The following is a 26,835-nucleotide window of genomic DNA, read 5'->3' as shown; positions in this document are numbered from 1 at the left end:
TACCAACACAACTCGCATCCCATTGTATCCAGTCAGGACCCTCATCTTATGCTCGGCGGTATGAACTGTTAGGCATTCCCAGTGTCGGCCCGAATGTTCTAGGTGTAACACTTCGGACAACACCTTAAATCCATCCATACTTTAGCCCCCAAATTAAACATAAATTCCATGTAGGGATGTGGCAGATGAAGAGCCGCCCATCCTTAACGTTCAAAGTGGACAGTAAACATGTCCCCATGAAGGGACATAGATTATGTGGAAGGTGGTATTTTTTATTCTAGAAGCATTTTGAGCAGAAGAACCAGGAGTCAGGTGTCGGGGCTGGGGGCTGTTGGGACTAGACGTGCTCAGTGAAGAGTGACGTGGAGGCGTGGAACGGACAAGAGGCCGAGCGCCAGCACAGCGCGGTCACCCAGAAGCCAGGGGGTGGCAGCTGGCAGCTGCTGGACGTGCGGGTGTGACTTGAGAGTGTGAGCACGGGAAAGAAAGTGTGGACATAGTTCAGCGAGCAGTGGGCTAGGCTGTGGAGCCGTCTAGAAATGCAGTCAGGACTCTAGGGTGAGTCGGAGCCTGAGTGGTTAGAAGCTGGAAGAACACTGCGATGACGGACAAAGTAAAAGGTTCCTTTTTGAAAATTTCCTTTGGAAAACTTTAATGTACGTAAGAAACCTTTTGCCATTTTAAAAAAAGCCGTAACATACAACTCATTAGAGGGTGGTAGTAAGATTCCCTCACCTCATTAAGTTAAATATTTGTTAAGCCCTTGGCAATTCCATTTCTGAGTCTGCCATGTGGGTGGCAGGTCCTCATAAGCCCACCTGTGGATATAAAAATCCACGCAGATATTTAATGGGCACCTACCATGTGCCAAAAACTGGTCTAGGCTTATGGAAGTGTCTTCAAGGAGCTTATGTGTGGGGGGAGGGGAGAAGGACCAAACTAAAAAATAAGTATATAGCATGGTAGAAGGTGGTAAATGCTATGGAGAAAAAGCAGAGCAAGAAAGGTGACTGGAAATGGAACTATCATTTTCTTACGACGAGTAGTTGGGTATAGCCATGCAAATTAGTTTAGGGTATTAAAGAAATAAGGATCAGCCTGAAGTGGCCTTTCATTTCCTCTGACCAGCCAGGTCTTTCTAGCTGTTTCTGTCTGCCTTGAAACCTTTTTCTGTCTTCACATGCTGCAGGCACTTTCTATCTTTCAGGTCTCAGCTGAAATGCTGCCTTATCGAAAGGATTGTCCATTAAGTCTTTAAAAGATCCCCTTGTTATTCTAGCTTAGTGTCCTTATAACTAATTTGTCCATCTGTTTTGTATTAACCAATCTAAAGTCTACTTCCTCTGTTAGATGAGCACCACGGTGACCATATCTGATCTGTTCATTGCCGTGACATGTAGCTGATGTTGGATGAATTAATAAAAGAAGATGGCTAGCAACCCAAAAGGCCTTTTTAAAGTTATTCTAGGAAATTGGTTTGTCTTTGAGATAACTATTTTGTAAGGAAATCTCTGTGTTTTTTGCAAATAGATACATACCTCACCTTAGGGAAGTATTGGTGAGAAGTGGTAATTTCTGGAAAGTAGCACATTAGTAAGTATTGGTGAAGAGAGTACAAATTTTAAGTAGGCTAAAAGTTTCAATTACTGAATTGTGAAAAGCTACTTGAATATATTTTTGTCTGGCTTCTAAAAGCTTGGATACTTTTTAAATTCTGAAATTACTTTTTAAGAATCATAGCAGATCGTATGTACAGTTTTGGATGGATGTGATCATTTCATTATACTACTTGTATAGCTTTATTTGCATTGACCTCTATTTTATTTTAAATTCATCATTGTGCTAGATTTACCTTTTTCATTTTAGCAAGAATTTTATAAATCTATAGCACTGAAAAATAGCCTTTGGTAAGCCAGTAAACCCTCAATTTCATCAAGCTTCTTCATAAATTTCTAGTACCTGAGTGACTACAAATGAAATTCTGATTCACTAAGTGTATTTTAGAAATAATAGCTGCGTTGCCTTCATGTCTTATTATAGTTGATCAGAGATGCTGGTAAAAATAAGAACATGTACTGAGTGCTGAGCTAAGCGGTTTACAATAAGCTTTTCTTATGCAGTAGTTTCTACTTTATGGCTAGCTGAGGAATTTGAAACACAGAGAGGCCATTAGGGTACTTGTCCAAGGTCATACAATCAGTGGGCAGCTGGACAAGGATTTGAATCCAGGCTGATTTTTGCAGCCCATGCTCTTGAGCGTTATGTTGAGCTGCCAAATGTTTATTCGTTTCCTTACCTGTGTAGTACACCCTCATAGAGGCTCTGCATTATAAGAATTATCCTACCTCTAAGCTTTCTAAGGACCTTCTAGAACACTCAATAGGAGATTACAATACTAAATGAAAACACTAGGGCGTATTTGGTTTTTCTTTTTCATAGTTTGCTCAAAGGGAACCAATAATAGATAAAGTAAGAAAGCCACCAGTGTGATTTGTATCTTCAAATCCTCAGTTCCTGTACACTAAACTTGACCTTATTTATTTCAGGATGAAGAGAAAGTTCTACTCTTGGGACGAATGTATGAACTTGAGAGAAGTTAAGGTAAAATACTAAAGATGAACAGAACCTGAAAAGGCCTTAACTCTACCTCACACCTGAGGACTGTAGCCAGGGAGATGATTCTGTTCTCTGTGGGAAGCATTCCAAAGATACCTGTGTTTATATTTTTCCTTTATCTTCCTAAAGTAATTTCTCATTTCTTCTTGTTCTGATGTTAGTGGAGAACAGAAAATAATTATACCCTCATATTTGAAAGTTTACTCTCACTTTTAAAAGAGCATTTTAATTCATATTATCAAAGGAAAGAATTTTTTTAATTGCTACATGTCACTTTTAAAATATTTTATGTTGTATGACTTGTGTAAACTTTTGGAGGCTTTTATGGAATTTCACATGGTTAAGTCAGACAAAAGTTAGACCTATCTCACAGACCGAGAGAAGAAGCGACAGGTTGAAATGTTCTGTAGCTATTGCTGACTTGGTTTATTTTTGCACTTAACATTCTTTACTTAAAACAATTACTGCTTGCTTTCAATAGATGTTCTAAGATGTTTTTAGATTATGTAGATATTAAAATGTAATTTGTTAATGAATCCAGAAGAAATGGAAAATTATTTAAGGTACTTATCATACTTAGCATTGATGAGATTTGACCAACTTCTAAAATTTTTCTTTAAAAATTTCAATGCTTTGTTGTTTTGCAGTCTCTGAAGAAACTTAATCATGCCAATGTGATTAAACTGAAAGAAGTTATCAGAGAAAATGACCATCTTTATTTTATATTTGAATATATGAAAGAAAACCTCTATCAATTAATGAAAGACAGGTATGTCTTTATTCTAAAAAACTAATTTCCTCCATGAGTTCTTCGGATCTTTTCGATGTGTCATACTTTGCTGTATACAGATTTATCACTTAAGAGATAGATTTAAATTAATTCGTTCTCTTTTCTTAACACTGAAGAAGAACCGGCTATGACATAGCCACCACTTTTGTTATAATTTCTTAAAAATCAAAGTAATACTCATATTTCATATAAACACACATACTATCCATTTATACTTTTTAAAATAAAAATTGCCCTATAGCTCAATACTCAGCAATAAAGCTGGCCTTGGGTGCCAGTGAGAAAATTATCTTCATTGCTCTTCCAAGCATCTTGTGAAAAGGTAATGAAAGAATGGCAAAAGAAACTTAGTAGCTTTCAAGAAAGGATCTAATAAACGCATTTATTAGAATTCATAAGTGAGTGATAAAACTTAATGTGTTACCAATCCCAAGGAGATATTCTAATTTTAATTTTTAAACCTATGTACAGAATCTCTAAAGGGAGAGCTTCGGTCTTCTGCCATGGGCTTGGGGAGATAATGTCCTGGTGATTATTGTTCTGGTCACATCTGAGAGATTAAATTCCATTTTGGCCGCTTTTAAAGCAAGAGTTGGGGCCGGCCTGGTGGCGCACTGCTACAGTGCACCGCTTGGGAGCACGGCGGCGCTCCCGCCAAGGGTTCGGATCCCACATACAGCCCAGCCGCTCGCTGGCTGAGCGGGGTGCGGGTGCAACACCGAGGGTTGCGATCCCGTTGCCGGTCCCGGTCCGGTACGGGCGCGACACTGAGGGTTGTGATCCATTGCCGGTCACGAAAAAAGACAAAAAAAGGAAAAAATAAATAAATAAATAAATAAAAATAAAGCAAGAGTTGTTCAACAAAAGACTTGGAGATACTTAGAAATAATTTTCCAATGTAGTGATGTTGATTTCTCTCTGTGTTTTTCATATACACATACATACACACATACATATACTGTCTAGGTGTAAGGATAGCAAGTGAATTTTTCTTTAATTAAATGTTTGACATGTTCTCAGGTGACATCATTATAACATTAATATCAGTTAAAATAAAAGTAAATTTCTACCCCTCAAATCAGTTTTTATTTTTCTAGAGTCTTTTCTAGCGCTCGTATATAGGCATGCATGCTTTTCACTTAGGTGTAATTTTAGTGGTAATAAAATTTTGTATTTGATTCACTCACTTACAAATATTTTTTATGCTGATAGTCTTTTTAGTTACTATAAATATTATATTCTGTTAAATGGCTATACTAAGCTTCACTTATCTCTTTGACTATTTAAAATAAATATCAATGGGAGAATAAGCTGGTAATTATAGTGTATAATATTGATGGAATTATGCAGCGTTAGAAGGTAATAATTGTAAGGATTAGGAAAATTCTTATAAGTGGGAAAAAAACAAATCAAAATCATATTTATGTAACATTGATACCTAATATAAAAGTTATGCTTGCAGGTAGACTAGGACTGAATTAGAATAATGAAAAATCAAAAGTTTCTCAATCAGGTAGTGGGGATTATGGATAATCTTAACTTTTCATCTTCTAATAGTAATTTTTGCACTTTAAAATATATAAGATGAGGGCCAGCCCGGTGGCGCACTGCTACAGTACGCCAATTAAGTTAGAAAAATTTGTGCGATACCATTGCTGCATGCCAGACGCAGGCACTCAGACATCGCCGCCAGTCTCCTGTCACATCTCATTCTATATTTTATGTTTTCTTTTCTCCTTTCTCTTTGAACTGCTACAGGAAATAATTCATCTTCTAAAAATGCTATGCAGAATTCTAAGAATTCCATATAAGCATTTTAAGAAATTCCTGAATCCCCAATTTTTTTGAACTGTATAAACTATGGGGTCTTTAAAAAGTCTAAAACCCATGGTAATATACTACAATGCATTGGTAAAAGTCAGTAATTTATTAATTACATGGGGGAAAAAGATATATGCTATTTTAACTATTGATGATGGATTCTTGATCTTCAATTCATCTTAAACTCTGGTCAGCATGGTAACTCTTGATATTTGCCTGGGTTGATTTATGCTAACGAAGCAGGTGTGATGTGGATAATCAAAAGCATCATGAATTCTTTGACTTTTGGAAGAAGCTAGTAATAAAATTGACTTTTATGCCTTGGACATCAGCAACTTTCAAAGCATATGGGGTTGAAAGAGGAAGTTATTTTGGGATTGAAAAATTGTGGCTAGAAGTAACAATATATGAATAATCTAGAGCTGACTGTATGGTGACTAGAGTTAGGAAACCAGGCTCCAAGAATAATAGACATTTTTGCAGTAGCCAAATTAAGCATATGGGGTTGAAAGAGGAAGTTATTTTGGGATTGAAAAATTGTGGCTAGAAGTAACAACATATGAATAATCTAGAGCTGACTGTATGGTGACTACAGAGTTAGGAAACCAGGCTCCAAGAATAATAGACATTTTTGCAGTAGCCAAATTATTCTTCTTAACAGTTGATAAGCATCTCAGGTATAATAATTTGAGAAAATAGGTGTTTTCAAATAATAGTGATCAAAAAATGAGACTAATATTTTGTTTAAAATAGGATGAACTATACCAATTTATGTATATTAGGGATGGGGAAAACCTCAACTGCACAAATATGTAATCGGTTTAGTTTTCTAAGATTTAATGGATTATTGTCACTTAGCTCTACCACCACATTTCCAGTCTTCACATTACGAATGTGCAATATATTTTTCTTGGAAGTTAGCAGTCTTAACAGCTGTTTTGAGTAAGAAGTACCAGATAAACTCTTGAGTACAAAACTGTTGCAGATGTCACAAATGTAGAGCTCACGCTGGCTCCGAAGTGATTAAAAACGTCTAGGCTTAGAAAGTCTTCCTAGCGCAATGGCTACATGAAAACCCTCTCAAGACGATCACCTACAACCAATGACCTTTCTTAATTCTCTCATTTCACCAGGCCATTAGAATCCAAGCCATCTGTGTACAACTAGTATGCACCCTTAGAAAAAGGCTCCCTTATAAACAAATCTGATTTGCAAGGGGGGGCTTCAATGTTTTTCTTTTTCCTAGGTTTTCTTCCTAACTTTCTTTGGGCTGCCTGTTAGCTTCGGTCACTAACCATTTATTTTATATATTGAATTAGTAACATAAGCATTATAATTATAGATTTTTTCAATGCCTTAGCCACCAGAGAGAACTGAATTGTTAAATAAAATAATTTTAAATGGAGAAATTAGTTAAGATGTGTGAAGTTCCACTTTTGTCTAATGGACTCTTCAAACAAGTTATTACACTCAGGACTCTTGTTAAACTACGATGTGACGGAACGGTAGTGAGAGCAGCCGCACTGACTTAAGCCTGATTAGGCGGTGCTCCTCAGGCATTAATTAGGCTACTTCTCTCTGGCCTCAGTCTCCTTATCTGTCATACAACAGTGACAACAATATCTCCTTAGGTTGTCATGCATATTAGTGGAGATACTCATAATGTGGCAGTATCTAGCCCAGTGCCTAGACCTACTGGATTCACAAATAAAAATACATGTTAAATGAGTAGTTATTTTAAATAATCTTATGCAACGTATGAACTTTCTTGCCAAATCATGTGGAAAGCAGGATCCCCACATCCCATGTCTTCCTAAATAATAAACATGTTTTTTAAAAGATTATTGTTTTTAATTATGATAGGCTCAGTGATATTTTGTCCATAATTCAAACAGAGCTATGTTTAAACACAATGATTTATTATGTTTTCCCCTTCTATATTACCAAGGCTTTTTTCATAGGGATATGAAACCAGAAAACTTGCTTTGTATGGGTCCAGAACTTGTGAAAATTGCTGATTTTGGGCTTGCAAGAGAATTAAGGTCACAGCCACCATATACTGATTATGTATCTACAAGATGGTGAGTAGTTTTATGCAATTCTCCTGAGGCATAACTTGTACAACAGAGGTTGTAGTTTTCCTACAATGGATTGTTAAATGTCTTTCTGGAGGTTTCATATTGAATATTTAAAACAAAATATAGAAATGAATTTTGTATTATTTAGAGAAAAAGGAGTATTGATTTATTACTATTCTGGTCAATAAAATGAGAAGTAAAAAGAATTTCACTTATTCGTTCGTTCATTCAATAAATATTTATTGAACACCTACTATGTGCCAAACATTATTTTGAGCACTAGGAAAATAGCAGTGAACAAAACGGAAGAGAACAATCTCTGCCTAATGCTGCTTACATGACAGGCAATACCAAATGAAATTTAAAGTGTTATGAGTCACCAACAGAAAGACATATACATATTCATCAAAAGGCATATAATAAGTCCCAAACTGCAAACTACCCAGGTGCCCATGGGCAGTAGCATGGTATATTCACCCAGTGGAATGCTTTACAGCAGTGAGATTGAACAATCTACAGGTAAATGCGGCAGTGGGGCTGAATATCACAAGATAAAGTTGAGAGCAAGAGGTCAGACAGAAAAAGCATATACTGAAGCTTCCATTCATGTAAAGTGCAAAAATGGAGAAAACTAATCTATGCTGTTAAAAGTCAGGATAGCAGTTCTACAGGGTAACGTTGAGGGGTAATGACTGCAGAAGCATATGAGGGCCTTCTGGGATGCTGATAATACGCACTTTCTTCATCTGGGTGCTGGGTCCATGGGTGTGTTCTATTTGCGAAAATTCATCAAGCTGTACTCTCATGATGTATGCATTTTTCTGTATATATAATATTCCAATAAAACAAGTTAAGAATATATGTATATCAAATAGTGATACATTATTATGGAGAAAAATAAAACATGGAAAAGAAGGGGACAGGGAGGTGGGGGAAATGGGGAGGGAAAGGGAATGTTGCAATTTTAATGAGGATCTCACTGAGAATAGCCCTCGAGGAGAGGCTGGGGCAAGCAGGACCTTTTCAGGCAGAGCACATGCTAAGTGTAAAGGCCCTAAGACAGGAGCGCATCCCGAGTGAATCTACAAGGAGCAGAATGGAGGGGGGGCAGTAGTAGGAAACAAGGTCAGAGAGTTTGTGGGGTGGCCAGATTGTGTAGGGCCTTGTAGGTCATCGTAAGGACTGTGGCTTTTGAATCTGAGCAAACTGGGGAGCCCCTGGAGGGTTGTGAGGAGAGGTGAGCCATGATCTGACATTTTAGAAACATCCCTCTGGCTGCTGCGTTGAAAGATTTTAGAGGATCAAGGAAAGAAGCAGAAGGAGAGCAGATTGGAGGCTATTACAGTAATTCGGGCAGGAAGTGATAGTGACTTGGACCTGCTGGCCATGGAGATGGTGAGAAATGTGGGGTTCTGGGTATATTTCCTGATGAATCAGATGTGGAGATAAGAGAAAGGAGTCAAAGACTCCAAGGTTTTTGTCCTGAGCAGCTAGAAGGATGGAGTCACTGCTGGTTGAGATGGGGAATGTGCTGGAGCTCTCAGAGAAAAAGCACCGTTCTGTTTTGGTTATGAGAACCAAAGGGAGATGTCAAAGTAGACGGCTGCATATGTGATCTGGAGTTCAGGGGAGAGAGCCAGGCTGGAGAGGTAGACTTAGGAGCCATCAGTGTTGGAAATCACGAGATTAGATGAGCTCATCAAGGGAATGAGTACAGTTAGCAAAGAGGAGCGGTCTGAGGCCTGAGCCTCCACAGAGTGACCATACGTTCCAGTTTGCCCAGGACAGTCTCAGCTGATGCCTGTTATCAATAGTTTCATTAAAATGAGCCAGGAGGGGTCAGATAGAGTACCACTGTCTGTTTCCCACGTCCTCCGTGGTCTTATCTGGTAGTGTTAGAGACTCGTGAACAGTGAACCAAATTCACACCTTAACACATGACTAAATATGAGAGATGGCCAGCAGTTTCCCATCTCACTTTATCCAATCCTTTCCTGAAGCAGTGTGACAGAATGTGTTAGACAGAAGTGGTCCTCGGCTAACTCTTCCAGTCTGGATGTTGGCAGAAGTATACACACTGCATGACTTACAATGGGTTTCTCAGGATGTAACACCATCGCAAGCTGAAAGTATCATAAACCCAAAATGTATTTAATACACCCAACCTAGTGAACATCATAAGAGGGTAGTTCAAAAAGTTATGGAAAGATTCATATTATCTTCTAATGCCACTTTTCCATGGAATTTTTGAAGCACCCTTGTAGGTTAGCTTAGCCTACCTTAAACATGCTCAGAACACTTACATTAGCCTACAGTTGGGCAAAATCATTGACCACAAAGCCTATTTTATGGTAAAATACTGAATACTTCAGGTACTTTATTGAATACTGTACTAAAGTATGGTTTCTACTGAATGTGCATCGCTTTTGCACCATCGTAAAGTTGAAAAATCCTAAGTCAGGGACCATCTGTGTTTGATCTGCTTCCGCTGCCAGTCACGTGGCATACCAGCCACTGTGCTATGGCTTAGCAAGAGCCTTCAAGATGCCAACTGGTGGGCTCATGGGAAACATAGGAAGTCATAGGTGAGGTGCACAGGAAGTGGGCGGAAGCTCAGACCATGCTTGTAGGGCATATGGAAAGTAGTCTGAATATTCTTTCTACAGTGATTATTATGTAGGATAAATCTACAGCTATTTTATTGTTTGGCGTGTCCTCCCAAAAGATACATTGAAATCCTAACCCCAGTACCTGTAGATGTGACCTTATTTGGAAATAGGGTCTTTGCAGATGTAATTAAGTTAAGCTGAGGTCACACTAGAATAGGATGGGCCCTAATCCAGTAACACTGGTGTCCTTATAAGAAGGACATAGAGACAGACGCGAGGACACCCAGGGAGAAAGCAATGTGAGGACAGGGTGATCTGTCTACAAGCCAAGGAACAAACACCAAAGATTACCAGCAAGACCAGAAACTAGGAGAGAGGCCTGGAACAGATTCTCCCCAGAGCCTTCAGAGAGAGCATGGCCCTGCTGACACCTTGACTTCAGACTTGTGCCCTCCAGAACTGCAAGAGAATAAATTTGTTGTTTTAAGCCACTCAGTTTGTGGTACTTTGTTACAGCAACCCTAGAAAACAAATATATTTGATAATGCTTTCTTGAAAAATTATTTTGCAATAACCTTTTATCAACAGTGACCTCCAAAAAACAGAAGTGCATATTTAGTGAAAAAATAATTGTTGGTGAACTTACACACAACATTTGTGGGCATTTGCCATCTACCACAAAGGCCATAGTCACTGGCCTGGTGAAAACCAGAACTCACAAGTCTCTCCAAGCAGTACCAGCATCGATTTCAACAGTGAGTAGTTACTTTAAGAAGACTGTGCAAAGACAACCAGTAACAAGTGCAGCTTCAAAGATGAGTTTACGGCAGATGAGTTGCCTGTAGGAGGCATTGCTTTCCATTTAGGTCAAAGGACTCTTCTTCTAAATTAATTTCACTCTTTTTTGACTCCAGTTTGCTTATGCAGGTATGAAAAGTAAAGTGATTGGCTGTGAATATATAGGCTGCTTTAGCAAGGAAGAACTTCACAATTAAACGATGCCAGTCTTAAATGAGTACCTTCAAATGCTTCAAAGGAAAAATCACTTACCTTGTTCCTCATAATGGTCCGATTTTTCATCACAATTCATAGAATCAAAGTAAAGCTTTTGGACATTCATTCTGTGAAAGGTGAAATGTCTGACATTACTGCAAATGCTACTGTAATTTTAAAAGTTCAGTTAAAAAGTTCAGCATTGAAAATAGAAGTATTGGCCGGCCCGGTGGCGCACTGCTACAGTGCGCCGCTTGGGAGCGCAGTGGCGCTCCCGCCGAGGGTTCGGATCCAAATTTTAGGGAAGCAGCATCATAAAACCAGTGTTCTTACTAAATTAAGATAAATTTTAGGGAAGCAGCATCATAAAACCAGTGTTCTTACTAAATTAAGATAAATTTTAGGGAAGCAGCATCATAAAACCAGTGTTCTTACTAAATTAAGATAAATTTTAGGGAAGCAGCATCATAAAACCAGTGTTCTTACTAAATTAAGATGGTTGCGATCCGTTGCTGGACACGAAAAAAGACAAAAAGGAAAAAAAAAAAAAAAGAAAATAGAAGTATTGTTTCTGCAGTGATAATACAAATACAAATTTTAGGGAAGCAGCATCATAAAACCAGTGTTCTTACTAAATTAAGATGTAGACAAGAAAGCAGAAATGTACTTGGGTTGGTTATGATACACATCTATTCTATAACTGCATCCATTGATATGCTGTCCCACCAATCAAAATACAATTTGGCAGAATTTACAAATCACACACACATGTACAGAGGCAGAGTAACTGAACTACAAAATTTTTATGTTGACACTGATGTTGACAACCAAAAAAAACTTGAGCAGAGCAGGATGTGCTTTCTCTCTTTGCTGTCTGCCATTGCCTTTGAAGAATTACTTTGTAAATCAGTTTAAGTGATGTACAGTGGCATCTAGCTTTGTAAACAAGTCCTTTACATTTTGGTTCTATTTTGTTCCAAATCACTCAGAAATCTTCAGTCAGAATCTTTGATACAGGGTGTACCCAAAACCCTATGCCCTTGAAGCTTATAGCGAATTGCAGCAATTGAAAACAGTTTGCAAACAGACAATTATATTTATCCCTACAAGAGCAAGGGAGGAATTAAACAAATAAGAGCTCAAACAGTATACTAGTTTTATTTTTTTTAAATGTACTATTAGATTTGGAAAATCTCTCTCAGGAAGATTCTTTTGAAGGAGATTTTGTTTTTAATTGTATAAATTTGGATTCTATCCTGAAATGGAATGAAATTGAGACTTAATGTTTCAGCATCTAAACTTGGCAAAACATTCAATACAATTCTGTCTGTACAAATATTTGTCAAAACAGATAGTAAGAAGTGTTGGTGAGCATGTGGAGAAATCAGAACCATAACACACTGCTGGTAGGAATGTAAAGTGGTGCAGCTGCTTTGCAAAACAGTCTGGCAGTTCCTCAGTGGTGAGGCAGAGTCGATCCGTGTGACCCAGCAAGTCCATACCTAGGTATATGGCCAAGAAATGCAAACACATGTCCATGTAAAAACTTGTACATGAATGTTCATAGCAGTATTACTCATACCTGCTCCAAAGTAGAAACAACCCAAATGTTCATCACTGATGAATGGATACATAAATGTGATATATACATATAATGGAATATTATTCTGCAATAAAAAGATGAAGTATTGATACACACTACAACGTGGAGGAACCTCAAAAACACTATGCTAAGTGAAAAAAGCCAGTCACAAGAACCAGATAGTTTATGATCCCGTTGATATGAAATGTGCAGAGTAGGCAAATCTATAAAGACAGAAAGTAGAGGGGCCGGCCCGGTGGCGCACTGCTACAGTGCGCTGCTTGGGAAGCGTGGCGGCGCTCCCGCCAAGGGTTCGGATCCCACATACAGACCGGCCGCTCACTGGCTGAGCGAGGTGCGGGCGCAACACCGAGGGTTGCGATCTCGTTGCCGGTCCCGGTCCGGTACAGGCGCGACACTGAGGGTTGCGATCCGTTGACAGTCACGAAAAAAGACAAAAAGGAAAAAAAAAAAAAAGAAAGTAGATTAGTGGTTTCAATATGAAAGAAATAGAATTGAGAATATCTTCCATTTAGCAGATACTGGGTTGGGCTTACCAGGTACCTTTGCTCTTTTTATAAGAGGGTATTTTTCTCAAAGATATTGTCTATGGAGAGGAGTTAATTGAGGGTCTAAGCCCTTTCAAGCTGATAAAAAGAAAAACATCCACTACTCAAGGATAATCTTTTGTTATCTATCCTTCATGTGAATGTATGCTGGACATAGTGCTTTCTTTTTTTTTTTTTTTCCTTTTTGTCTTTTTTCGTGACCAGCAACGGATCGCAACCCTCAGTGTCGCGCCCGTACCGGACCGGGACCGGCAACAGGATCGCAACCCTCGGTGCTGCGCCCACACATCGCTCAGCCAGTGAACGGCCGGTCTGTATGTGGGATCCGAACCCTCGGCGGGAGCGCCGCCGCACCCCCTAGCGGCGCACTGTAGCAGTGCGCCACCGGGCCGGCCCCTGGACATAGTGCTTTCTGACATGGTTTTTCCTCTCATATTTCTTGAATATATCAAATAGCCCTTATTTGCGTACTTACTCATTTGAGTTCCTATCTTAGGCTACCTGGACATTTCATTTACATTTGTCTACAGCCCCATTGTTTGTGGTCAGGGAACATCTGTCGTGTCCAGTTGACCCCAAATCCCTGACCCACAGAAGGCACTCAGTCTGCTCCTTGGTTGACATGCATAACCAATCTGAGTCCTACTGCCCATCAACCGTTGAAATTACAATGAAGGTAGCCTTTCTTGTTTTGTTTTCTATTTTCACAGGTATCGTGCTCCTGAAGTTTTACTGAGATCTTCAGTTTATAGCTCTCCCATTGATGTGTGGGCTGTCGGAAGTATAATGGCTGAACTGTACACGTTAAGACCACTTTTCCCAGGGACAAGTGAGGTTGATGAGATCTTTAAAATTTGCCAAGTTTTAGGGACTCCCAAAAAAGTAAGTACTCTTGTCCCTAAGTTGTTATAACTTTTGGTTATTTCTTTTTTTTTTTTTTTTTTGGTCTTTTGTCTTTTTCCGTGTCCGGCAACGGATTGCAACCCTCAGTGGTGCCCCCGTACCGGACCGGGGACCGGCAACGGGATTGCAACCCTCGGTGTTGCTCCCGCGCCTCGCTCAGCCAGTGAGCAGGAACCGGTCTGTATGTGGGATCCGAACCCTCGGGCGGGAGCACCGCCACGCTTCCCAAGCGGCGCACTATCCAGTGCGCCACCGGGCCGGCCCAACTTTTGGTTATTTCTGACTTGCTACTTTGCTTTAAATTTTATAACTTTTGATTATTTATAACTTTTGCCTAGATATCTCATATTTTCATTTTCAAATAGGCTTATACTTTAATGGTTTTCTTATAATACTTATTTTTTTAATGGGATGGGATAAGGATTGCAAGAAGAAAGAATCCCACCAGACTGAAGGAAAAAAGGTGCTTGCCTTTCCTTGAGATTTAAGGAAAAATTCTGTATACCATGTTTAGAGTGTGGCTTTGGGCTGGTGGCCGGTTGATGACTATACAGATGGCCTTGCTTACTTTTTCTCACCTGTGCTGTGACTGTCCATCCACATCAACTCATTAACCCTGATGCCCTGGGCTCTAGTTTCTCTTAACCTTTTCTTGTTTCCTTTTATACATCTCTGCTGTGGACATTCGATTTCTTGAACTGAGTACTTTTCAATTAACTATCACATTTCAGCTAGACCTTACTTTCTGAGATGTACTTAATAAGTGTAAGTATGTACACAGTCATGTGTTGCTTAACAACAGGATCCGTTCTGAGAAATGCATCGTTAGGCGATTTCATCATTGTGCAAACATCGGAGTGTGATTATACAAACCTAGGTGCGATAGCCCACTACACGCCTAAGCTATATGGGATAGCCTGTTACTGTGTGAATAATGCATTGTGCTAAGACAGTATGACGGCTACAACATCACTAGGCAATGGGAATTTTTTAGCTCTTTTATAATCTGTGGGACCACTGTCGTATATACAGTCTGTTGTTGACCAAAACATTGTTATGCAGTGCCTGACTGTGACTGTATTCTAATTAAGTTAGTATGTGCCTTTTGGTTGACATCAGACAAACATAGCTATTAAAGCTTTAACATAACTGTCATTTCCTGGCTGTGTGCAATTTTTAACATTGTATGTGATATGTAATTTATAATGAGAATCTTTGTAATAATCAGCCTCATTGTAAAGCATGTGTCCTCATTTGTTCAAAGTCACCCAGGTATCACCACCATTACCCTCATTATCATTATCAAGATCCAAAACTGGACAAGAGTTTAATATTTTGAAATTTATATAAGTGCATTCTTATTTTTTCCTAACTTTCAGTGCAATGTTCTTTTTTTTTTTTTTTTTCGTGTCCGGCAACGGGATCGCAAACCTCGGTGCTGCGCCTGCACCTCGCTTAGCCCATGAGCGGGAACCAGTCTGTATGTGGGATCCGAACCCTCGGCGGGAGCGCCTCTGCGCTCCCAAGCGGCGCACTGTAGCAGTGCGCCACCGGGCCGGCCCAGCAATGTTCTTTTCATACTGTTTGCAGCAGTGAATTGAGTATGTGGTCTGGTATTTTATTCTTGCATTTATTGATATGAATCAACATTGAAATTTTTGCATGTGAATGACTTTTATGTTATTACTATGTTTTTAAATCTTAATTACTAAATTACTGTTTTCTTTTTGCTCCCCCTGTCCACACGTATTCCTCACAAAGAGCGACTGGCCAGAAGGATACCAGCTTGCATCCTCTATGAATTTCCGCTTTCCCCAGTGTGTTCCTATAAACTTGAAAACTCTTATTCCCAATGCCAGTAATGAAGCTATTCAGCTTATGACTGAAATGTTGAATTGGGATCCAAAGAAACGACCAACAGCAAGCCAGGTAAGATGAATCTTCCTGTTATTCCTTTTTAAATTTGAGGTTTTACAATATCACAATAAAAGTCTATTCTAAGCCAGGGTTTTACCAAGAGAATTAAGCCCTGCAACCCTAAGGCATGCAGTGTACGTAATGAATTAATTTCTATGAATATGAGATGAGGTTAAGGCTGAAAGGAATCAATCTCCAATGATAAAAATTCAGCCATGTGACAGACCAGTTAGGAAGAAACTTGTCATGGGTTGCAGAAAGGATCTCTTCAATCATTCAACACAGTAGACTTTTCTATGCTCTCCTTAAGTTTCAGGGGTGGGATTCTTGTTCACTTTACACGACAGTATTAGCATCATCCCTCCGTAGACTTGGAGTAATAATGTTCAGCCTCTGGCTCCCACAGGAGGGCAGCATTGTGATGCCCAGGCTTTGTTCCTTTGTGACTGCACCTGATAACATCTGCAGATGTATCCCAAGTCTCATGGTCTTTAAACCACCGTGCCAATATCTGCAAGGGGCTTCAATTAAAAAGGGGTAATAACCTTTATTGTATTCTTATCGTTTAAATATAAATTCTCTGTGAAAGTTACCAAAAAATCATTTTGCTTTTTTAAAATTTAACTTGAAGAAATGTTTTCTAAAGGTCATTTGGAAGAACAAATGGGAAAGAATGGGGAAGACAGGTTGAACAAGAATAAATAATTAGGGCCAGCCCGGTGGCGCACTGGAGAGTGCGCCGCTTGGGAGCGCGACGGCGCTCCCACCGAGGGTTCGGATCCCATGTGGAGACCGGTTCCCGCTCACTGGCTGAGCACGGTGCGGGCGTGACACCGAGGGTTGCGATCCCGTTACCGGTCAGTAAAAAAGACAAAAAAAAAAAAAGAATAAATAATTAGAGAACAGTGGTAGGGGCAGAAAGCTTGCCCTGACAGGCCTGAAAGTAATTTGTAAAGTGATAATAATGACAACAGTGAAGTGAAAGTACTGGCATAAGAATTGACAAATAGCTCAACGTTGCAGAATGTATAGGTCAGTACAAGGTAAACGTGGCCTCAGAAATGGGGCAGTGGGAGAGGACTATTCAGTGAGTGATAATGAGACGATTTATTAACTCTTAGGGGAAAAGTATTTAGGTTCTTACCTCTCACTATACTTTACAGATAAATCACAGAAGGATTAAATAATGAAGTGTAAAAAAACCTAAACCATTAAAACTGAAAAGGAAGCATATGTGTATATTTCACTTTTTTTTGTTTTTTTGGCAGCTGCTGGTGCAGGGATCAAACCCTGGACCTTGGTGTTATCAACACCACACTCTAACCAACTGAGCTAACTGGCCAGCCCTACATACATGTACATTTGATCTCACGGTGAGAAGAAATAGGTATAAAAGTAATAGAAGAAATCACAAAGCAAAAACTCAGAAGATTTGATTACTGAAGAATGAAAAGTTTTCTTTACATAAAATCTCATAGTTGAAACACAAGACACCAAGAATTATTTTTAACAAATAGGACAGTGTTAGTATCCTTAATATAAGCTCCTAAAAAACATAAAAATACTGAAATGCTTATCTGTATTTTCTATTTTTTTCTAAATATTCATTACTTTTGTAATAAACATATGCCTTTGAAATATATTATAAAAAGAAAAATGGGCATGAGACAAATCACAGGAAAAGAAATACAAATTACCAAAATATTTTTTAAATGTTCAATCCTTGTTTACTATTTTAAAATGCAAATAAAAATGTGATACCATTTTTCATCTCTCTTAGTAAGAGAAAGCAACTTTACAATATATATAAAGAATCTTAAAAACAGTCATAAAGTTGGATAAAGTTTCATGCCCAAAGTTGTTCAATTCCAATTGAAAACTGCCCACTGAAAGTTAATCTATGATGTGCTGACAACACAGGGTCAAGGGTTTGGATCCCCATATGGCCAGCCACCAAAAAAAAAAAAAAGAAAGAAAGAAAGAAAGTTAATCTAAATGTTTCCAAATTTAAACTATGTGCATTCTTAATTCAGAGTATTCTGCTACCATTAACAATGACTTTTTTAAAATAAAACTTTTTAAAGAATTTGGGAGAAATCTCATGCTCAAGTGCTGTTTATACACATAGGATTTTGAAAAATAGACAAGTTATATGATGAGAAGAAATACTGAAAAGAAAAAGATTTAAAATGTTAGCAGTGGTTGTCTGTGGGTGTTGAGATTGTAGATGATTCTTATTTTCTTCTTGAGAACTTTCTATACATTTTTTATTCTCTATAATGGTCACGTCTTCTCTTAGTGAACAGGAAAAAGTAAATGTTACTATATTTTAAAGATTCCCCTCTTCTTGAAGGATAGTAGCTGGTATCTTAAAGGGGAAGAATTGTTACACATGAAGCCTTGAAATTACAAACACCTTCACAAAAGCTCCAGCTCCAAAATTTGCATTATTAATTTAGGAGTACTGACATACTAATTAATTAATGTGACTTAATTCAGAATTTGAGTGCCTTCTCTGTGCTAGGTACTGATGTATTTAAATTACCTATATCCGTTATGTCCCACTTAATGATATTAATATAATTATACATCGGTTGCAGTAGGGAACATCTTAAAAGAAAGACTCCTTGTACCTCTGCTGGAATATACCTCCCTGCCCTTCCTCTAACCCTTAACTAACTTTCTTATGCAGCACAACATTGTTTCACAGCCCTGCTATCTAGTCAAAATCAGAGAGACCTAATTAGGGATAGAGGTTAAGTAGTAGGATTCAGGGACCACGTAAAATACAGAGTTGCTTTCTGTCCTGTTGAAAATTGCCCTTACACATCTGCGAAGGAGTTAGTTCACTGTTGGCCAGGGCTGTGTTCGCACATGGGTGGCCACCGGGTGAGGGCAGGAGGTGCAGGGAAAGTGGGCTTGGCTATCTTATAGGACCCCTTCCTCCTTCCGCTCCCTAAAAAAAGAAGAGCCAAGAGGCAGCAGGGCTGTCAGCTCTCCTCCTTCGTATCTTATAGGACCCCTTCCTCCTTCCGCTCCCTAAAAAAAGAAGAGCCAAGAGGCAGCAGGACTGGCAACTTTCCTCCTTCACCCAGGTATACGATGCTGATAAGGGAAATATTTCCACAACTGAGCTGCACAGAAGGCCTCAGATATTTTCTCAGTTTCGGCCCTATTGACATTTTGGACCAAATAACTCTGTTGTTGGAGGCTGTCCTGTGCATTATAGGATATTGAGCAACATTCTCGGTCTTGACCCGATAGATGCCAGTAGCAGCGCCCCCATTCCTGTCGTTACAATAAAAAATGTCTCCAGACATTGCCAAATGTCTCCCAAGGGGCAAACTCACCCTCTGTTGAGAAGCACTGCTTTAGACTCTGCCACCCAGACATCCAGGGTCCATCCCCTGCCCCATGCAAGCAACTGGATGACTGATCTAGGTAAAATTCAAACAGTGATAATTTTTATTAATATTTTTATATTTTCTTCCCATAAATTTCTTCTTTTTAACAGTGTATTGATAGAATAAGTTTTAACACATACATGTTTATAATCTCCTTTCTTAGAATTTTTTTCATTGCTGGCAGGTATATGGTTATACTCAGGCTGAAAATAACTGAATTTTGTGTACAGTTATATTTGAACATTTTAAATATTCTATGTAGAAGGTTTTCTTAACTCACTCCTTAATGCCTTTGGATGTACTCTAAACCATAATCAGCATCTAGTATTTTAGTATGCATTAATCACATCAAATTCAGCCAATTTAAATAAGCTAGATTTTGTTTTTCTACAAAATCTTTAGATAAATAGAACAGTTGCTTCACCTGGATGTTAAAGTTACAAGTGAGTTCTCTTCCTGCTTGCACTTTTTAATTTTTTTAAATGGTATTTATTTCTCAAATCATTTTTTTTTTCTGGTTATCTTTTTAAAGTCACCACATAGGGCACTAAAAGTGGATGCTTCCTAAATCTTTGAAGTTTACGTAAGCTAATGATATTTACCTAGTCTAGTGCCAGATAATAACAGTTTATGTGTGATAAATTTAGGTGGAACCATTTTCCATTTGTTGTTATTTCTATGCTTTTATAGGCACTGAAACACCCGTATTTTCAAGTTGGTCAGGTATTAGGCCCTTCCATGCATCATTTGGAATCGAAACAGCCTTTAACTAAACAGCTGCAACCATTAGAACCGAAGCCATCTTTAGTTGAACTAGAACCTAGGCCTCTGCCAGACATAACTGATCAGACTGTCGGACAGCCCCAGCCAAAAACCAGCCACCAACCGCTGCAGTCCATTCAGCCACCACAGAACGTGAGTGTCCAGCAACCTTCAAAGCAACAGAGTCAACAGAAACCACCACAAACACTATTTCCAAGTATCGTCAAAAACATGCCAACTGTAAGTAGCTAGCAATGACACTTTAAATGCAATAGTTTGACTATGCAATTAGGATTCCTTTTTGAGGTATTCCTAATAGGGTTGGGGAAAATACAAAAGATTATTCTGTGTTAAAGCCCCTGCTTCCTTCTTCCTCTGGTAGGAGCTCAACATGAGATAATGTAAAATTCTAATATGGTTTATAAAAAGAAAAACTTTCAGAATGAAAGTAATAAAGTTTACATGGTACAGACTTGTCTTAACAGTTATATAGATGCAAAAGAATTCAAAGAAAGAAATGAATCAGTAGTCAAGAGTACTGATCCTAAATCTTAAGGATTTTAACTGTAATTTTACCTTGTTTTCAAATGCTAATGAACATGAACAGAATGGGTGTTTTAAGTGTCAGGCATATAGAACTTCTTACTAGTTCTTTTGTTCAGCTCACCAAGTGCCATATAATTTTAGCTGTCCCCTCAGGGGGTACACTCCTAAATCCAATTGCATTATGGCATTTTAGGACTGAAAGAGATCTTAAACAGCCATGTATCTAATTCCTTATGCAGTCCCCAACCACCCCTGCCATCCTAGCATAAGTGAGGTTCCCCTGCCCCCAGCAGCACTAACCACATTACTAACATACTATTAATTACTTGTTGCTTATGTTTGTTATCTAGCCCTTCCCACAAGAATGCAAGTTCCAAGAGGTCAGAGATCTGTTTTGTTTATCAATATAGCCCTAGAACCCAGAATGGTGCCTGCCACATGGTAGATTCTCAATAAATATTTGTTGAATGAATGAATGAATCGTCCACAGAATCTTTAAACCACCTCCAAGGTCCTGAGGCATCTACTTCATTTTTGGGACAGTTCTGAGTATTAGAAAGTTCTTCTTTATACTGAGCTAAAATCTGGTTTTCTATCACTTTTTAAAAAAGGGGATCCCTCTTCTTGAAAGGAGGCTGTATTAGTCCATTTTGTGTTGCTATAACAGAAGTACCTGAGACTGGGTAGTTTATAAAGAACAGAGGTTTATTTGGCTTATGATTCTGAGACAGCTGCATCTGGCATGGGCCTCAGGCTATTTCTACTCATCTGAGACCAAAGGCAAAACTCCTTCCAGCTGTGAACCTGTAAAAATCAAAACCAAATTTATCTACTGCCAAGATACAATGGTGGAACAGACATTGGGTACACGTTCCCATTCCAAGAGGGAGGAATAGGCCAAAATGTTGCGAGGCTGCCACATGGAAAAGGAACCAGAACACCCAATTGAGAATTTAAAAGGCAGTCTTTATTGGCTGGCCTGCGACTGTCCCTCCAAGAAAAGTCTGGGAAGGGAGCAGCCCTGAACTGAAGTTTAGAGGGATTTTTAAAAGGTACATTTTTACATTAGTCACACAGTTAAAGTTATCATATAGTTACATACTTTAAGTTATCATATAATCACACACATTCCCTCCTAGTGTGAGGAGGGGGTTTGAGGAGGCCGAGCTCAAGCTGATAACAGAAGCTGAAACAAGCCTGTTAATTGCTTAGGGGAAGCTTGGGTGGGGAACATTAAACAAAATTCAAACTTCTCTAAGTAAGTGCAGGCTAATATTTAGCTTTTAACTTCTATCAAGGCAGGGCTAAAGAGCCAAGGGGGAATTTTAAACAATAGCATTTTTTAAGCAATTCAAACACCACTTAAACTTAATTAATCTATCTTGTCACACAGCAAGCAGTTTCACAGAAGTGAGTTGCATATGTTATGAAAGTGGGGGTCTCCCTATCTCATAAAGAAAGGAGAAACAGGTCCCAAACAAGTCTGAAACCCAGCAGGACAGATATTAAATCTTAAAGCTCCAAAATAATCTTCTTTGACTCCAAGTCCTGTATCCTGGGCACAATGGGACATCTCGGGCTCCCAAAGCCTTGGGCACCCTTGCTCCCACAGCTCTGCCAGGTGCAGTGCATTGAGCTGTGGAGGTATCTGAAGTTTTTCCAGGTAGGTGTTGCATGTTGCCTGTGGCCTTACAGATCTGGGGTCCTGGGGTTCTGGGCTTTTCCAAGTCCTGCTGCCTTGGCTCTACTAGACATTTCCCTGGTGGGGAAATTTCCCTCTCTGTGAGGGCTCTGACCCCACTTTCCTGCTCCTCATTGCTCTAGTAGATGACCTCTGTGGTGGCTCTGCCCCCCGGCAGGTCTCTGCCTGGGTCCCTGGGCTTTTCCATACATCCTCTGAAATCTGGTTGGAGGCTGCCACACCTCCACTGCTCTCATGTCCTGCTGGCCTGCAGACTTTACACTACATGGATGCCACTGAGGTTTCAGGCTTCTACTCTCCAGAGCTGCTGCATGAACCACACTTCGGGCCACTTGAGGCAGGGCTGCTCCATCCAGAGCAGTTGGGATGCAAGGAGCAGGTTCCCAAGGGCAGCTGCACCCCAGGTCTGTCCTCTGGGACAAGTCAGTCCTTCTAGGCCTCAGGGCCTGTGATGGGTGGGGCACCCTTCCAGACTCCTCAAATGCCTTTAGGGCTTTTTTCACATTGTCCTGGTTATTAGCATCTGGCTGCTTCACTGCCAAGACAATGTCTTTAGTAACCAGTTTATATGTTTCACCCTTGCATTTTTCTCCTACTCTCTGCATCTCTACCACATGGCCAGGCTGCAAATTTTCCAAATCTTTACACTCTGCTTCTCTTTCAAATTCTGGCTTAACATCATGCCTTTGCTACCATAACTCAGAGTAGGCTGTTAGAAGTAACTGCAGCTTCCTTAATGCTTTGCTGCTTGGAAATTTCTTCTGCCAAACATTCTGGTTCATAACTCTTAAGTCTCACCTTCCACAAAGTCCAAGGGCATGGACACAATTCAGCCAGGTTCCTTGCTATGGTGTAGCAAGGGTGATCTTTTGTCCAATTCCCAATAAGTTCCTCATTTCTATCTGAGATCTCATCATCAGCATGGCCTTTACTGTCCACATTTCTATCAGCATTTTGGTCACAACCATTTAACAAATCTCTAAAATGTTCCAAACTTTCCCTCATCTTTTTGTCATCTTCTGAGTCCTCCAAACTCTTCCTACCTTTGCCCATTATCCAGTTCCAAAGCTACATACACATTTTCAGGCATCTGTATAGCAACACCCCACTCCTCGGTACCAATTTTCTGTATTGGTCCATTTGTGTTGCTTATAACAGAAATACCTGAGACTGGGTAATTTATAAAGCAGAGAGGTTTATTTGGCTTACGATTCTGGAACAGCTGCATCTGGCATGGGCCTCAGGCTGCTTCTACTCATGGCAGAAAGCAGCAGACAGCCAGCAGGTACAAGCAGATCACATGTCAAGAGGAAGCAAGAGAGAGAGAGAGGAGGTGCCAGGGTCTTTTAAACAACCAGCTCTCATGGGAACTAATAGAGTGAGAACTCACTCATTAATCTCCTCACCTAGGGAAAGCATTAATCCATTCATGAGGGATCCATCCCCATGACTCAAACAGCTTGCAACACTGTCACATTGGGGATCAAATTTCCACATGAGTTTTGGGGGGCCAACACATCCAAACTCTATCAGAGGCCTTTTAGATATTTGAAAATAGCACCTATATTACTTGCGCTTTTCTCTGAGAGAAACGTCCCCTGTTCCCTGCCCTGCTGCGCATCGTTCACTGATGACTGTGTAACCTCAGTTCCTGTGTATGAAGGAGCCCCTAGGTCCCCTCACAACCCTGATTTCCACTTAGAATGAGGCTGCCAGAACTAGAGGCTGACCATGGGTGTGGAGTAGGAAGCAGGATGAATCACCTCCAACCCTTCAGAACCATATGTCCACTGGTGCCACCAAGGTTTACATTTTTTTTTTTTCTTGGAAGACATATCAGATGTTGATTTGTACTGAGGGAAGAAAAGGAGGCTAACTCTCGTGTTTACTGAGCTGCTGAGTGCCGTGCCCTGTGCTAGGCCCGTGTGCATTCTCTAAAGTACACAGTAACCTGGCCCCAAATATTTATGTAGCTAATAAGTTTCAGAGCTGGAATTGAGCATTCTGTCAACTAAAATTTCGAAGTCTGCTTTTTTACAAATGCTTCTGCGAAATCACATATTCTGTACCTCTACTTGTGTATTTCATCTCTAGGATTCAAAAAGCTCCAAGACCTCACTTTTACCTCTGAAATTTCTGTTTTTGAATTCTTATTTTTTCTTCTCAGCTTAACCATTCTGCCCAGCTTGTTGCCAGCTATGGATTTATTTAGTTGTTTGGTTTTTTTTCCCCTGTGTCTTCATGATGAAAAGAATAGCAGTGAGCCTTTAGGCAGGCTGCTAGAACCATTTTCTGGATTAAAATACCGATCCATTAATCAGTACTCTTGGTCAGATTATTGAACTGTGTACTGATCTACATTTGCTGACCTTCCATTACTTCATTTCATTGATGAGGATATCATGAAAAATCCTGTCACCCACTTGACCGAAGTCCATGTAAACTACATCTAATGAACTCACTGGTTGATCTTTATGAAAAATGGCAGCCTATATGATCCACCACTTTTTTCCCTTAGTGCTCATATATTTTTCCCTTTAATAATTGATTTTAGAATCTTTGCCCTCATCCTATTCCAAACTTATTCATGTGGAGTTTGTAAAAATCCACCTTCCACTTTATGAAGATTATTTATATTTGCCCCTTTCCAGTCTTCTCAGACGTGCAGCATTACTTGGATATCACTGACAGTGTTCAGCTGTCCAGAGTCAGTACCTAAGATACAATTCAGCCGAAAGGTGTCCTGAATTGAGCTAAGTGTAACCTTTTATCAAGTCTACTGATCTGGAGCTTCACATCTTTTTGTTCTCTTCAGTCTGTAGATGGTTCTCCCTGGCAAAGAAAATCATAGTATAACAGTTGGTAACAGTTGGTAAATACCACTTTTGTGGTCATCCACCACCAGGTGCATATCCATTCTTTTGTTGTTGTTGTTTGGGCAGCTGGCCGGTATGGGGATCGGAACCCTTGACCTTGGTGTTACTACACGGTGCCCTAACCAGCTGAGCTAAGCAGCCAGCCCTAGCATGTCTCTCCTTCCTCCCTCCCTCCCTCCTTTTCTTTTTGCATGTACACATTTTCTTGTTCTCAGCATAGTTGTATTTGCTGACTTTACTTCCAAGCTTTGTTCCCTAACTTGAAATTGTCTTTTGGGTTTTTCAGTTTATATGCTCCCGAACCACTCTCTATACATTTGTATAAATCCCATTCATTGTCTGCCCCACGCTAGGACTTCTTCCTTATTCCTTATTTCTGTTAATAAGGAATCACCATTCTGAGACAATCAGGTTCAATCTTTTGAAGTCATTCCTGCTGTTTCCCTCTCTGTGTACATCAGGATTACGTTCAGTGGCTTATCCCAGAAACCTGCCTAATGTAGCTTAAACAATAGGGGTTGTTTTCTCAGGTAACAACAAGTCAGGTGGTGGGTAATCCAGAGCTCATCCAGCTTCCTCAGGAACCAGGCTGCTCTGTCTTCTGGTTCCACCACCCTCAGCAGGTGGCTTCCATGCCTGTAGCCACAAGATGACTATAGCTCTTTGAGAGTCACATCTGCATTCTAGGAAAGGGAAGAGAGAGGGACACTGGCATGTGCCAGCCTTAGTGTTCTCCTCCTTAAGGCTATCCCCACTTAAGGAGAAGGACACTAAGGCTTGAGAAGTTAAGTCACTTGCCCAAAGAGACACAGCCAGATCTCAGTTTTCTGGATCCTTGACATCAAAGATGAGTCAACTCAGATTGTAAATATTCAAATTCCCCCAGCCCAATTTCACAGAGACCTTTCCTCCCTCTGAACACTTATTATATTTTTGGCATGTACTACCTGTTTTTGTTAACGCTTTTAACTGTGTATATACGTTGTCTCCTTAAGTATATGGAAGGCTCCTTGAGAATGGCAACTCAGCCTCTAATATAATAGCTTGTGCATAAAAGGTGTTCAGCACATGATTAAAGATTGTAACGACTAATTTTTCACCACAGAAGCCAAATGGCACACTGGGTCATAAAAGTGCTAGGAGGCGTTGGGGTCAGACAGTCTTCAAGTCTGGAGATAGTTGGGAAGAGTCTGAGGACTGTGATTTCGGAGCCTCCCATTCCAAGAAGCCAAGCATGGGTGTTTTCAAAGAAAAGAGGAAAAAAGATTCTCCATTTTGGTAAGATTTCAAATTTTTCAGGAAAAACCATTTTTCTCATGCATCATCTTTATATTAATCATTAAATATAGATGAAAGTAGACCTTAAAAGACAAAAAGGTAGCTTAACGTTTTCTTCTACAAAACCCAAATCTTATGCATACCTGTGAAAAGGTAAGAATCCTGACTTCTCACAGTAATGATTCTCATTGTTGATAGATGAGTGTTGTGTGTGTGTGTGTGCGTGTGCGTGTGTGTTTGTGTGTGTGTGCATGGAAGGTTCTTGTTCAATTTTTACGGTGCTTTTGTGAATTATCATCATTAATATTCCCATTTGAAATTCACATGCCTATTTGCAGAAAGCAGAGCACCGTATACAAAGTTTCCTTTGATGGTGTTAATATTAAATT

General features: G+C 39.6%; 1 protein-coding gene across 1 annotated transcript in view; it reads left to right on the top strand.

The window, feature by feature from the left end:
- The window catches only part of LOC103581741 (serine/threonine-protein kinase MAK), a gene marked incomplete at its 3' end in the record, with an annotated part of 30,018 nt that extends 3,572 nt beyond the window's left edge, over window positions 1-26,446 (top strand). Inside the window, exons 2-8 of the mRNA XM_008563499.1 lie at window positions 2,547-2,601; window positions 3,264-3,385; window positions 7,189-7,308; window positions 13,769-13,940; window positions 15,723-15,890; window positions 19,973-20,284; window positions 26,274-26,446. Coding sequence (XP_008561721.1) covers window positions 2,547-2,601; window positions 3,264-3,385; window positions 7,189-7,308; window positions 13,769-13,940; window positions 15,723-15,890; window positions 19,973-20,284; window positions 26,274-26,446 — 1,122 coding nt within the window. The remainder of the gene's footprint in view (window positions 1-2,546; window positions 2,602-3,263; window positions 3,386-7,188; window positions 7,309-13,768; window positions 13,941-15,722; window positions 15,891-19,972; window positions 20,285-26,273) is intronic.
- Window positions 26,447-26,835: the final 389 nt, after the last annotated feature.

This window comes from Galeopterus variegatus, unplaced genomic scaffold, assembly GCF_000696425.1.
Source record: "Galeopterus variegatus unplaced genomic scaffold, G_variegatus-3.0.2 Scaffold13828, whole genome shotgun sequence".
Taxonomy (NCBI): Eukaryota; Metazoa; Chordata; class Mammalia; order Dermoptera; family Cynocephalidae; genus Galeopterus; species Galeopterus variegatus.
This window is presented reverse-complemented; position numbering and strand designations above follow the sequence as displayed.